This window comes from Phaethon aethereus, assembly GCF_964289735.1.
Source record: "Phaethon aethereus genome assembly, chromosome: 6".
Lineage (NCBI taxonomy): Eukaryota > Metazoa > Chordata > Aves > Phaethontiformes > Phaethontidae > Phaethon > Phaethon aethereus.
Window position 1 is genome coordinate 23,239,902 of NC_138580.1, and position 13,486 is coordinate 23,253,387.

At 39.0% G+C, this 13,486-nt stretch overlaps 1 protein-coding gene across 1 annotated transcript; it reads left to right on the forward strand.

Moving 5' to 3' along the window:
• Positions 1-2,570: 2,570 nt before the first annotated feature.
• On the forward strand, positions 2,571-13,190 carry CYBRD1 (cytochrome b reductase 1; the record flags this gene model as incomplete). Its single annotated transcript, XM_082001484.1, has 4 exons — positions 2,571-2,888; positions 9,734-9,942; positions 12,544-12,698; positions 12,890-13,190. The coding sequence occupies exons 1-4, from the start codon at positions 2,702-2,704 to the stop codon at positions 13,188-13,190; spliced, it is 852 nt and encodes a 283-aa protein (XP_081857610.1). The 5' UTR covers positions 2,571-2,701.
• Positions 13,191-13,486: the final 296 nt, after the last annotated feature.

Consider the following 13,486-nt stretch of genomic DNA (forward strand, 5'->3'; position numbering starts at 1 on the left):
ACAGATGTCTCAAATGGGGCAAGAAGAAGCAGAAGAATGGGAAACAAGGAGAAATACAGGCAGGAGTTACTAATTGTGCTCTCTGAAATCTCTTCTGCTTTACAGATGTTCCATAAAGTACATTTCACTTTGTCTAACAATTTATCTTGCACTTTGTTCTGGTTTGGTTTATTTAACACTCTGTAAGCTTTCACGTTTCTTCAACTATTTTAAAAACAATTTGTTCATTGTTAGCTGGAAACACTGGGCTTCATTTTTCAGTTCAATAAAATTCTGTGTTTGCTCTTATTATTGGCTGCTTTAACAGGGTACACCAGTTTGAGCTGTAGGAATTCATGAAGGTCTTCTGAGAGACACAGTTTTATGCATAAGTAAAATTCACTTGGGTGGAAGGTTCCTATATGGGACTGTCGGGGTGACTGGATGTAATCAAATCTTGTTAAGATCAGTGGGAACTAGAATTATTTTGCAATTTGGAGATTTAGGTTCATAGAAGGTAGATTAAAATAAATATTTATTTTATGTTAGTAAATACAGGCTTTACAGAGACAAAAGACATTTTATTAGACCAGCTCATATAACTGGAAAGAATGGACACATTTTGGGGCCTATGAATCCTTTTTTGGAATTACATGTAATAATTTTGCCATTCCCTGTATGGAACTGACAAGCACTCTGAAACTGATGCTTTGCGATCTGTAACATTTCAACATAAATCTGAAGGTTTTACAACACTCTTTAACTAACCAATAAATTTTTGAAAATGTAACAGAGATTATTTGATTGTTTAAAAGACAATGAGTAAAGGATTCCAAAGAAATAAAGAAAAATATATTTTTAAGAGGTAAAAATATCCCCAAATTGATCACGTATAAATACTGCGCTGTTTAAGCCACATGACATTTTTTGTGCATAAGGAGGCAGATTTATGGGTTTATTATATGCTGGTTTGCAAGTTAAGAATAGAAAGATTCACTTCACTTAAGCAATCCACAGAAAATTTAATAAAATTTTTATGAACACAATACTGAGATGACCTGCTTGCCTCATGAGCTAATGATAATCTGGCATCCTTGGAAGTTCATGCATGAGTGCATTCATCAGAAGATTCAGGGCTTAGATCTTCACTTCTCTGAGATGCTGTGACTCGTGAAACTTAACTATATCAATGTTTTCGTTACTATTGTCACTAGAATGAGCAACCACTTAAATCCTGAGAGCAGGTCACACCAAATCCACGGAAATTAAAGCTGAACATCATTATACAAGTGATGCTCAAGTCAAGCTTTTCTTTAAAATGTGAGAGCCCAACATCTATTTTTAGGAGATTAGAGAGAATAATCAAGAAATATATTTGCATCCCACTCCCATCTGGCTTGGTCTTCACATCTCTATGTATATGTTCCCAACACTTTCGTAAGTACTGGGTTTGAATTGGCAGATACGCTACTGAAACTATTTCCATAAAAACTAGTTCCATAAAACTGTTTCCTTTCATTCTTTAAGACTCAATTTGAGCATGAGATATCAGACAGCTCAAAGATTAGCCACAGTGAATTGTATTTTTTCTTTCAACCAGTTAATGAATTTCTAATTCATATGTATTTTGACACTATAGATATTTCAAAAGTAAGCTAATCAAATACCAGAAAAGTAGTGTTGAATACAGCTTTGGGCATATCCTCCTACTACATCTGACAGGCTTCAGAGCCAGCTAAATGTTCTACAGCAAAGGAGAAAGCAATTGAATACATGGTTTTACAAAACTGGTCTAATCTATCACATTATATTTTTGGCTAGCTGCTGCCTGTTGTCTCTGTTGCAATTCTGTTGTTTTCTTCTGCTTTCCTCTCTAAACTTCCCTGCAATGGGCCTTTCCACACCTGTTGGAATTGTCTTAAGGTTTGTGTGCTCCCTTTCTTAGCTAGTGGACATTTGATCTATTTGATGCTCTTCAACAGAACAATGCCCAAATACTGCTGCATACGTAGGCCAGAGTCCAGATATGAAACTGGTTAGTACCTGTTTTACATTTACAGCACTCAGTGAATCCACTGGGAGGTAAAGGGGATGATCATGACAGAAAGCATGCTCCACGTACAGTCCATCAGTGTCTTTCAGCGTGCTCCTACTCTGCATTTTCTGCACGTCCTGTCCGCCTCCTCGTCTCTGTAGCGTTACTGTTTTATTTGTTCGTGCTTATGGCCGTGTGGGCTTATCTTTATGGCAGGTCTGTAAATGCCTGTCGCCCATCCGTGTCCTTGCTCACCACACCCACCGACCTCCACCACATCCACCGGCACAAAATCCGCAAATATCAGCTCCAGCACTCCAGTGCCGGGGGGAGCGGGGGGAGCTGTGGAGCCAGCGCCTGCCAAGGGACAGGCTGACACGGAGACGCCTTTTCTAAGATGCAGTTCTGAAAAAGAAAGACGCTCTCGGCAAGCTTGTAAAAAATGCTTTAAAAAATAAAGCGCGGCACCCTCCTCGTGAAAAAGCAGTGCTGAGACGGTGGAGGGACGCCGGGCAGGGCGCAGCGGCGCGGAATGCCGCCCTGCTCCCGCCCCTGCGGCGCGGCATCCCCGCCGGGCGGGCAGCGTGCTGCGGGGCGGTCCCGCCCGCCGCTCCGCCGGCCCGGGGCCGGGCCCGTCCGTCCGGCCCCGCCTTCGCGGCGCTCGCTGCCCGGCACGGGGCTCGGAAGATGGAGGACTACGGGCGTTTCTTGGCGCTGCTGGTCTCGGCGCTGCTGGTCGGGTTCGTGTCGGTCATCTTCTCCCTCGTCTGGGTCTTTCAGTACCGCGAAGGGCTGAGCTGGGACGGCGGCCCGCGGGAGTTCAATTGGCACCCCGTCCTCATCATCACGGGCTTCGTCTTCATCCAGGGCATCGGTGCGTCAGGGGCCGGGGCCCGGGGCTGGCCCGGAGGGGGCCGGGGCGAGGCGGAGCGGCGTGGAGTGGCGCTGCATGGAGTGGAGCTGCCTGGGGCGCGGGGCTGCCCGGGGCGCTCAGGCGGAGCCGCCGGGGCGGCCCGCGGCCGGTAGCGGGTGGCAGCGGGGGCGCCGCGATCCCCCTTGTGCGGCCGGAGCGGCTTGGGAAAGCCAGCATTCCCCGAGAAGGCACAAAGAGTCCCTTGTAATAAGCCAGAACTGGTATATATGTTTTTTTCTGCAAGCACTTGTTTACCCTGGCCTGGGGTTGCCTTGCACTTTGAGTAATGCTCGCGAGGTGTGTTTTCCTAGTCAGCCTGAATTTATGCAAGCTGAGAATCGAAATGCCAGAAACGCTGCCCGAGGAAAGTTTCTCTCTTTTGGCTCCCTCTCTTTGGCTCTCTCCCATGGCCCAAGAGGAGAAAGGAAAGTTCAGTACTGCTGAAGCTAGATCCAGGAAAAGGGTCTGTGCCAGAGGACATGTAGAACCATCAGCATCATTAAAATGCAATTCATCAGCCCAGATGTGGCGTAAAATATTTTTTTAAGTGTATCTTTTAAATTCATTCTTAATTCTGTTGCCTAAATAACATACAATAATTATGATGCAGTGGCTGTTTTGGGGGGTTTATAGAGTGTATGAACTTTTGATTGCATAGGGTTCTGCCTTGGACTGACTTTTAAATGTTTCCCATTACACTTAGAACATGAACAGTATCCTTTTTTCCATCCCACACAATTAGTATGTTAGGTCTTAAGTGCAAGGGTTGTTCTTTGAGGCCAGCAGGAATACTGGAGTTTGAACTGTGTTTCTGCTGCTAGTGTACTTGGCTAATTCCAAGAAAATGACTAAAGTAGACATGCTATCATTGATCAACAGTACCAGTTTAGGAAAGAAACTAGAGCTAAATATTGCAAAAATAAGGGCACTAGACCCTTAAATTCTGACATTTGAGAGTGTCAATTTATGCTAATGGCATTAAAACTAATGGCAAAATCTGACACAGGTAATAGCTTCCTACAGTAATTTTTTATAAAGTCATTGACAAAATTCGTGCTTGTTTCAACATGAAAAGAACTAAGTGAAACATTAGTAATGTGTCCAAGAAGGGCAAATAAATACTGCAGAGAACAGTGGAAATTCTCCCACAGTTTTACCACTGACTTTTGGGGAGAGAGAACAGTGAAGATCTTACTGTTCTAAAGTAATGAAAAACCTCTGAGACTTAAAATGTTAGGTGTATTTTTTTCTTTTTAATAGAAGACAAACTAGAATTTTGTCTAGACAAACTTAGAATTTGAGTTTTAATAGCCTTATTTATATTTGCTTCACTGCTGAATGATATATTGCATTCAGCCGGAAAACGTGTCCAACACATCCGGACATTCATTCCAGTGGAACATGTTGTTTGCATCACTTGTGTGCTCGCTCACTCGCTCGCTCTTCAGCAGGAGCCCAGCCAGTCAGAGGTTGGAATTTGCAGGAGGAGTGGGTGCCTGTCTAGTTCTGGCTATGAAGGGAATGTTGTGATTTGAACAGACACTGCAAATTTCATTTTTTCAATGGGAGCGGGGTGTGTTCTCAGCTTTGTGGCTTCACATTACAAATTAGTATTGAGCAATAAACAGTATTTTGAAGTTGTCTAACATAATATTGCTCAACAGGTCACAGAAATTGTAATTTCAGGCTATAAATAAGCAATGACAAACACCTGTTGACTTTACTGAGATCTATACTACTTACTGTGATTGAACTACTGTATTTTATATAAGCATAGGCTTTTTGAAGAAAATAGGAGAAGGTTTTCTGCAGCTTTTCCCTAGACATTTTCATTTTTTTTCTTCTGAAACTCAGTTTGTCCCTGTGTCACAGAGTTGCCTCAAGCCTTGTGTAGGTAAGGATGTATGTAAAGTAAATGGAAGTTTACCATAGCTAAAAAAAAAAAAAAAAAGGAACATGTAGAAGGAATTAATTGATAATAGAGCACTGTTTGGGGAGGAAATCCCATTGTATAACAAGAAAATCAAAGTCAGAGACTGAAGGAGTATTATAGTAAATCAGATAAAATACCAACAGATATCACTGTGAATCTGATTCAAATTTGGCTGACAGAAGTGTACCATTGAATTCAAAGTAATCTGGATGACACTGGGGAATAGCATACCTCTATTCACACGTACAAGAAAAAGAAGTCTTTAAGTAGTTAAAAGTAGAAAGGAATAGCTAATAAATGTTTTGGTTAAATTTGTGTGGAGGATTTGAAGTAATACCAAATCAACTGTTTCTTGAGTTCATTAAAATCTATACAAAGGATAGAAATGTTGGTCTGTAGGAGGTAGAATGGATGACTATAATAACATGTGTATTGGGAAGTAGATGTGCCCTGATAAAAGTGTTGTATAGATCTTGTCAATCAAATGAAAAAGCGTAGGCATGTTAATATTAATACTTACTATTTGTGGATCAGCACCTATAGGTAAATGATACCTGACAAAATACTGTCAGTGCATGGTAATTGTCCAGATGATTTTCTAGACTTACAAGTGGGAAAAACACAGGCAATAAAAGTCTGTGTGCATATTAGTAGAGCAACATTTTTTTAAAGAATCAGATAGGAAAAAAACATGAGGAAAAAGTGAGTTTTAAGAATGGCTTGAAGGAATAGTAGTGTGATAGAATGGGTTAAATGTGATAGAATGGGTTAAATAAGTAAATAAGGAATTCTGTCTTATTTTACATGTGGAGGTGTTGAACAATGACTGTAGACACAGGGCATGCTCCAAAGGAGTATTTGCATGCTAGTTCACGTTTGGCCTGCAAATGATAATGTTTGGTTCTCTCCCAAAGGACTAATTAAGAAACTCATCAAAATGCAATATGGAATAAATGATTTTTGAGGATTTCCCATTACTCACCTAATAAAAGAATATTTTCTTCTACAGAGATGTGACAATCTCTGCTGTAGATTGAGGAGTGGCATGGTGCTTTGTGAGGTTGTGGAAGATTGAATAGAGGGTGGGGTAGTCTTTGTCTCCCATCCTCAGATCAATCTTCTACTGCTTATGAGTCACATGTAAACCCTATACAATAAAGTTATAGGTTGACACTATAAATTTTGGAAGATGCTTGCACAATTAATATTCCTCATCATATATGATTTATAAATATAACTTGTATTTTAAACAGGCTTAAAACGCGAGGATTAGCCTAACGTCAGCAGTATATTAATAAAGGAATACAACAGGAATGTTACTTAAGAGTTCTTACAGAGAAAAGAGAAGGAAAAATCCTGGTCTGCCACATTGTGGTCAAGCATTGGAACAGGCTGCCCAGGGAGGTGGTGGAGTCACCATCTCTGGAAGTATTCAAAAAACGTGTGGATGTGGCGCTTTGGGACATGGTTTAGGGGGCATGGTGGTGTTGGGTTAACAGTTGGGCTTGATGATCTTGAAGGTCCTTTCCAACCTTAATGATTCTGTGATTCTGTGATTACCACGTGGTGTTACAGAGTCAGTTAAATTTCATCTGTAAGGATGAATTACCTAGGTGGGTGAGACAATCTAACAGCTCACTGTGGCTGAAACATTCCCACTTTTTTCCTCCACTTCTCCTTTTCAGCTTTCTTCTTGACTCAGACTTCATCTTCCTACTGGTTTGTTTGTGCCAGCTCTGGCCCTTGTCAGACCCATAAACTGAATGAATTCAACTAGCAGAAAACTAACATCCACTCCAAGTACAGTTTTTGCCAGACTAGAAAGTTGAATTGTCTGCACAAATGGTCTCAGAAGTACCATAGATGAGAGAAGGGATATGGTGGACAATGTCCCAGAGCAAGGAGTGCAAATCTGTTTTAAAGTAAGCATAGTCTTTCGTCTTGAAATCACATCTAAAGATAATGCTTGCTCTGATCTGACATGATTACCTCTGCCTCAAACATAACAACACCTGTTCAAAGGAAAAATAGCTAATTCCTGGAGTTTCTAACTACCAATGTACTGCAGAATTCTCAAGAATTGGAAGGGCAAATGACTGCTGAGCTGTAAGGGTCTCATCACAGGCAACTGGTGAAGAAGCAGCTCTCTTGAACTGCTTAGATTGAGTCCCTTTGAAATCATAGCTGGGCACCTGTCTATGCTGTGTTAAAGTGGTATTCAGAACTTGCCAAAGGTAAGCACCAGGATCAGCCAAGAAGGAGCAGGAGAGGAAATAGGCGTGAAGAGGAACATTCCTTTCCGGCAGCTGTGAGGTGCTGTGCAGTGCACCCCCAGTGCACGCACAGAACCATGCTGTGTGCCTTCTAAGGTGGAAGGCATCTAATGAGCAATCCATGACGCCTCCCTGCAGCACGTGCAGCACATGCCAGTCAGAAATACTAGAGAGCTAACTCTAGAATTTTGCTTTGTACATTTGGTGAAGAACAGGTGTCCCATGCCCTGTACAAGATACTACAAGATCATTCTGCCCTATGTGACATGCCTTAAAATCAGAGCTTAAAACAGGAGTGAGATCTGAGTGAAGACTGTGTCTAAAGATGCCTAGACTCTGAAATCTCTTAACGGTAGTAGAGAGGCTTTTCTATCATACTTTTATGGGAAACAGCCCAGAAAATTCATGGCCCAGATAAAGATCTGAGACTGTGTGGATGAGTGACTAGGGAGTTTGATAGGGATTTTGGAAGTTAAATCAACTAGATGACAGCATCTTATGCACCAAAGAAGAATGGTACACAAAAATTTCAGCCTGGACTTGACCCTCTGAGATCTAAGACTGAAAACTGAGACCAGGACCTACGTACATCAAGTTCACTTCAAGACATACACAGTCCAGTACTCTGCTGCACTTGGAATAAATTATTGACTATACTATGGGCCATATTGTAAGATGTAGCAGGGAGGATCTACTGGGAATGTTGGCTTGCTTGTTGACCTCAACATGGGGTGTTGAGGCTTGTTTGCGGCCTTTTGGCATACCTGCTTTACAAAGTTAGAAATCATAATCATTAGCACTAAGTTAATTAATAATAGTCTGAGGCAGGCAATTATTTCAATATTGACAAAATATAAGACTTACCATATAACTTTTGGGGAACTATTGGAGGTGTGCTGAATCGTGCCTATGTCATACAGATTAATTACTGTCAAACTGTCTTAAAAACAAGGCTTCTATCTTCCTGATTGTGTAGGATTTACTATTGTTACTTTTTAAAAGTAGAAAGCGGGGAACTACCTAAGTGCTGTATATATTTTAATATTCTAAGGGACACTTTCATTCCGGTATTATATTTTCATACAGAATGTAAAAGCATACATTGATTTAAAATTTGATCATAGTCTGGAAATTTCACTCGTGAACAGTGTTTTCTCTGTGAATTATTTAGTGCAGTACTGTATTTCCTGGCATGCATCCAAGTAAACAAAAATGTGTAAGCAGAACTTTGAAATTAATTTGTCATTTATTATTATTCATCACAACATACAGAATTAATATCCTATTTATTTTACATAACCTATGGTTTTTGTATAAAAAGCTAGGGTTATGGAGAAGTAATGAGTAAGGCACATGAGAATCATTTAAGTAATTTCTTAATCTTTGCATTTACAGGAAATACTTTTTTTTTCTGGTACACATATATTTCTTAATGTTTGGAACAGGAACTTTTTTTAAAACCTGCATATATTCTTATTATTTTGTTTTAGTACAGCTAATTATATATAAAGATTTGAATGTAATTTCATAAGCAGAAACCTTAAATGAGGATGTGACGAATCAGATGAATGGAGCTCAGGCAAGCCTGTCTTTTTGCTCAGGCAAGACAGTATGGATGTGGGCTTTAGCCTTTATTGGTCAAGTGATCAGGTGTCCTCATAAATATTTGTCCCTTGTTATCTGAATATACTTATGTGCTGTCACACATCCAGAATTACTACCTAGTTTGTAATCAGATGAACTTGTGGCTTCAGTGATCTAATCTGGTCTGTGTGTCCCCTCTGTGGAAAGCACCTGGGTCATACGACAAGGCAGGGGCAGTTGTGGCAGGGATGGAGTAGTGGGGACCTTGAGGAAAGAGCTTGTCAAGAAGCAGCTCTAGGCTAAGTTATTCTTATGGACCATCTGGAGTTAGATCACTAGAAATTGTTGTTGTGTTCAGGCTGGACAAAACACTGTCTGCTAGAGTTATTAATGCAAATATAGGCAAAAGCCTCTTACATTCATCTAGCAATGTTCGAAGAGTTGTAGTTGCCAAATCCTTTTGTCTCTTAACAGTCATATTATGTTTCCCTTACGTCGAGTAGCATTTTCCCATTTAAAGTAGCCCTATTAATATCAATGCAATAGATAGTCATATAAATATCTATGCAATTAGAGAATAACATTATCCAAAGTTGGCAAAGAGGGTAAGGATTAAAAAATAATCTTACACACTTTCTCAGTAGGTGGTCTTTGGGATACAAGAATTGGGCCCTACTCCTCCAGTCTGACTAGCAGCAGAAAAATCAAAATCCTATGCAGAATCCCTGTTAGATCAATTTAAGGAATGAGGAAAAGATGACACCAAGTTGTTTACTGTTCTTTTTTTCAAACACATTCAAGTTTTTTTAAACTTAGGAAGAAATCTCCCTAAAAGCTATATTTCAGCCTCAGTTGTATATTTGGAATATGCTATTCTATGTGTAGGAGAGAAAACCTTTTAATAGACTTTTTTTGAGAATTAGTAGTTGGATTTTCCTGTAATTTACAATGGAACTATGTGAATGATGCATTATTAAAATCTGAGTGAAGTTATCTTTTTTCTGTTCTTTCTTCAGCTATTATTGTGTACAGATTGCCCTGGACCTGGAAGTGCAGCAAAATCCTAATGAAGTTCATACACGCTGGATTAAATACCATAGCTATGATTCTTGCAATTGTTTCTATGGTAGCCGTGTTTGAATACCACAATGCCAGGAACATTCCTAACATGTACAGTCTGCACAGCTGGATTGGGCTGACTGCTGTTATATTTTATTCTCTCCAGGTCAGAATTTAACTGTATTTATAAACAAGTTGTAAACTTGAAGAATGTGTTGAGTAATTCAGGCACAATAGACCCTCACTAATAACTACTGGGATACCCATTTTACATTCTGTGATTTGGCAAATTAGCACGTAAATGTGCAAATAATGGATCCTTGACTTCAAAGAAAAATGTATTTTACAGCATATTTTGTTTATTTCCTGGGATAATGGCAGTTTATTTACTATTCAGTTATATAGTAGTGTGTTTCTAAACTCTATAAACTGATGAAGTTAAAGCAAGTAATTTGGTTTGTTTGCAGCGTATTGAAATACAGTTAGAGCTTTTATTAGGGAAGTCTCAAATGAAGAATTGTTTTTCTTTTTTTCTAGCTATCATAATTTTAAGTAGTGACTTCTTGGCCTCAAGACTTTGTTTTATCAGCAGAACAAGTGTGGCAGGGAGCAGTACAGCTCTAAAGGCTCTGACATCTAATGAGCCACTACTGGCTAACCCGTTTTCTTGAATCAGCAAAACTTTGATAAATATTCATGTGCATGCTTTTAACTGCTCCTATTGGCAAAGAAAATAGAGTTATCATAACCTAAAATGAGCTAACTTAGTATGTTTTACATTTGGCATAGAAGAGCAGACATGCCCTGACATTTAGTGTACACATACAGATGTGATGTTTCTGCATATACATTCTGAATTCCCTATACTGTGTTATTACGCTATGAAAATTTATTTTGTCCCTTCAAATTGTGATTTTTAAGTTTCTTGCTAAAACACTTAAAAAAAAAAAAGACTTAATTATCTGGTGATCAAGCACAAAAAATCCCCACCTGAGGGATTTGGGTGCTAGACTTTTATCTTTCACTGCTCAGGCTAAGAGGTACAGAAAATAGTATTGAAATGGTGTTTTTAACACTTAGAAAAAAGAAAGCATATTACAACATTTATAGTTGAACAGCAGCTAATGAATAAGAAGGAACAATGTTAAGATTTTTCTTGTCTTAATAATCCAGTTATTTCAGGGAAATCTGTGCTGCCACTATACTGAGTATCAGCATTTTTTCTAATGGTTAAGATAAAGAATTGTGAATAAGGTCTTAATTCTACTTTTCATTTTGCTACTATAAACATGATCAATGGCACTTAATGCCTTGCCTGTCTCATCAATAGAACTGTGGTGTTACTTCCTCCAAACTGGGATGTAAGTCTCCAATCAGAGACTAATGTTTGTTATTGAGCACCATGGTTAAAAATTAGTCATTAAGTAGCATGTCTGTTAATAGAGAAGACACTTGACGTTTGCCAGAAATGGTATGTCAATCTCAGAATTAAAAAATTATTGAGGGGGGATGCTCATGTAATACTATGCCTACAGGAAAAATACTGTAAATATATTGTATTTAAGCCAAATGTATGTTAATACAGTATAGCACAAGGACATAAACTTAAGAATAGGGCAGAAATGTAAAATGGAGACTATCTCTTGGAAAGCAATGTCTCTGGAAAGAAGTATTGAAACATGACATGAAGCTCAAAATGAGTTCTGTGCTGTGACAACAGGAAACATAAATTCTCTAATAAGAGATTATTTTAACCTCCATATATGGCATTGGCAAAACTAATATGAAATACTATGGAATAATTTTTTTAAAGTAAAAAATATGAAAAAAAAGGCAAAGAAAATCTGGAAAAGTAATTTGAGAGCTGGAAAAACTATCTTCCAGTGAAAGACTTAAAAAGCTGCAACTGTTTAGCAGATCTAAAGAAGATTGAGAGATGACTTGATTACGTTGTATTAAAAAGCTTCCCAGGGATAAAATACCAGGCTCTTTAATCCAGCATGGAAAGACAAAACAAGGAGTAAGACTGGAAGTTAAAGCACGATGAAATACAAATTCATGCACTATTTCTAATTTAGCAGCAGGAGTGAGTAACAGGAGAACAAACTAAAGAAGGGATGCAGCCTCAGTATGACTGGGCAAGCCTGTGACTACAACCATGTGACATCACAGGTTACCTTCTATCACAAAATTAGCGCTAATGGGAGGACTCATGTTCCTGGAATGCCACCACACACACATCTTCACTCTGTAAATGCCAACTGATCAATATATTGAGAGACCATTGCCCTTCTAAGGACATGTACTTTAATTTAATCAAAACTCAGTAAAATTTAGTTCACTCAAGTCAGAAGGTTAGACTGCCTTCTGATCTTCATTTATGTGTAAATCTGTAACAGAAGCAGAACTTGAAGATACTGTAAAAATGTAGCTACTCACACGTTTAACATATTACTGAATTAGCGACACTGAAAACTGGTGTTTCCAGTACTTAGTTTGGTTGCAGTTTTAGCATTATGAGTACGTTTGGACACTGATATTAGGTGGGATCGTTTACAGAATATTTCATGGCTGCTTCTTAGGTGCTAATCCAGAATTATTGCTTTGGTTTTGAAGGGAAACACATTCAGAAACAAAAAGGCAGATTCTTTTCAAATTTGTACCTGAAGACATCTCAAAATGGAATTTTTATGATTATTTTTATTCTGCTTGAGAAGTGCAGATTGTTTCCCATATAGCTTTAACTATGAATCTTTTTTGTGTTTAGCTTTTCTTGGGCTTCGCTGTTTTTCTGCTCCCTTTTGCTCCAGTTCCTCTCCGAGCAGCCCTCATGCCGATACATGTTTATTCGGGTCTTACCATCTTTGCAACAGTGATTGCAACAGCTCTCATGGGAATCACAGAAAAGCTTATCTTTTCATTGTAAGTATTTTTTTCACTTGTTTATTGACATTATTCATTGCAAACTGTACTTCCGTTTCACAGAATAATAACCATCTAGTATTGGGACATTGTTTTGTTTTGTTTAAAAAGATCTACTACTTAGCAAGAGGCTACTGTTTTTAGACAAAGATTGTCTTTAAAACAACTTTTTTTTTTTCCCCTTTCCAAAGGAAAAATCCTGCATATAGCGCATCCCCACCAGAGGCAACTTTTGTCAACTGTCTTGGTCTTTTGCTTGTCATATTTGGTGCACTTATTTTGTGGATGGCAAGCAGAGCCCATTGGAAGCGGCCCCCAGAAGAGAATGCTAAAGTTCTGCTGCCCAGTGGAGGGACTCCTGAAGGCACAGAAGCAGAATCCACAATGACAGATGGTAGTAATGCAGATAAATCTGGTCTGAGGATCAATAGCGAAGCAGCCAGAAAACAAAACCTCAAACTTGATGAAGCAGGCCAGCGATCAACTATGTAAAGAAAATACACAGAACAACAGTACTATTATACTGCCAAACCCCGCTGGTTCCTTCCAACTTAGTTATATTGATATATAAATAGGTTGGGGTTTTATTTTCAGTATGGCTTGCTCGAAGATACTCAAGTTTTCTGCATATGCATTTAAATTCCAGTGAGTCCCAAACATATTATATTGGTTCGTGCTCAGTCCTCATTTAAAAAAAGAGAGCGTGAATGACATCACATAATGGGAAAATTACATAATTGGAAAATGTTTTCCAGATCACTTCTTAATGTAATGCTTATCTATCTTTA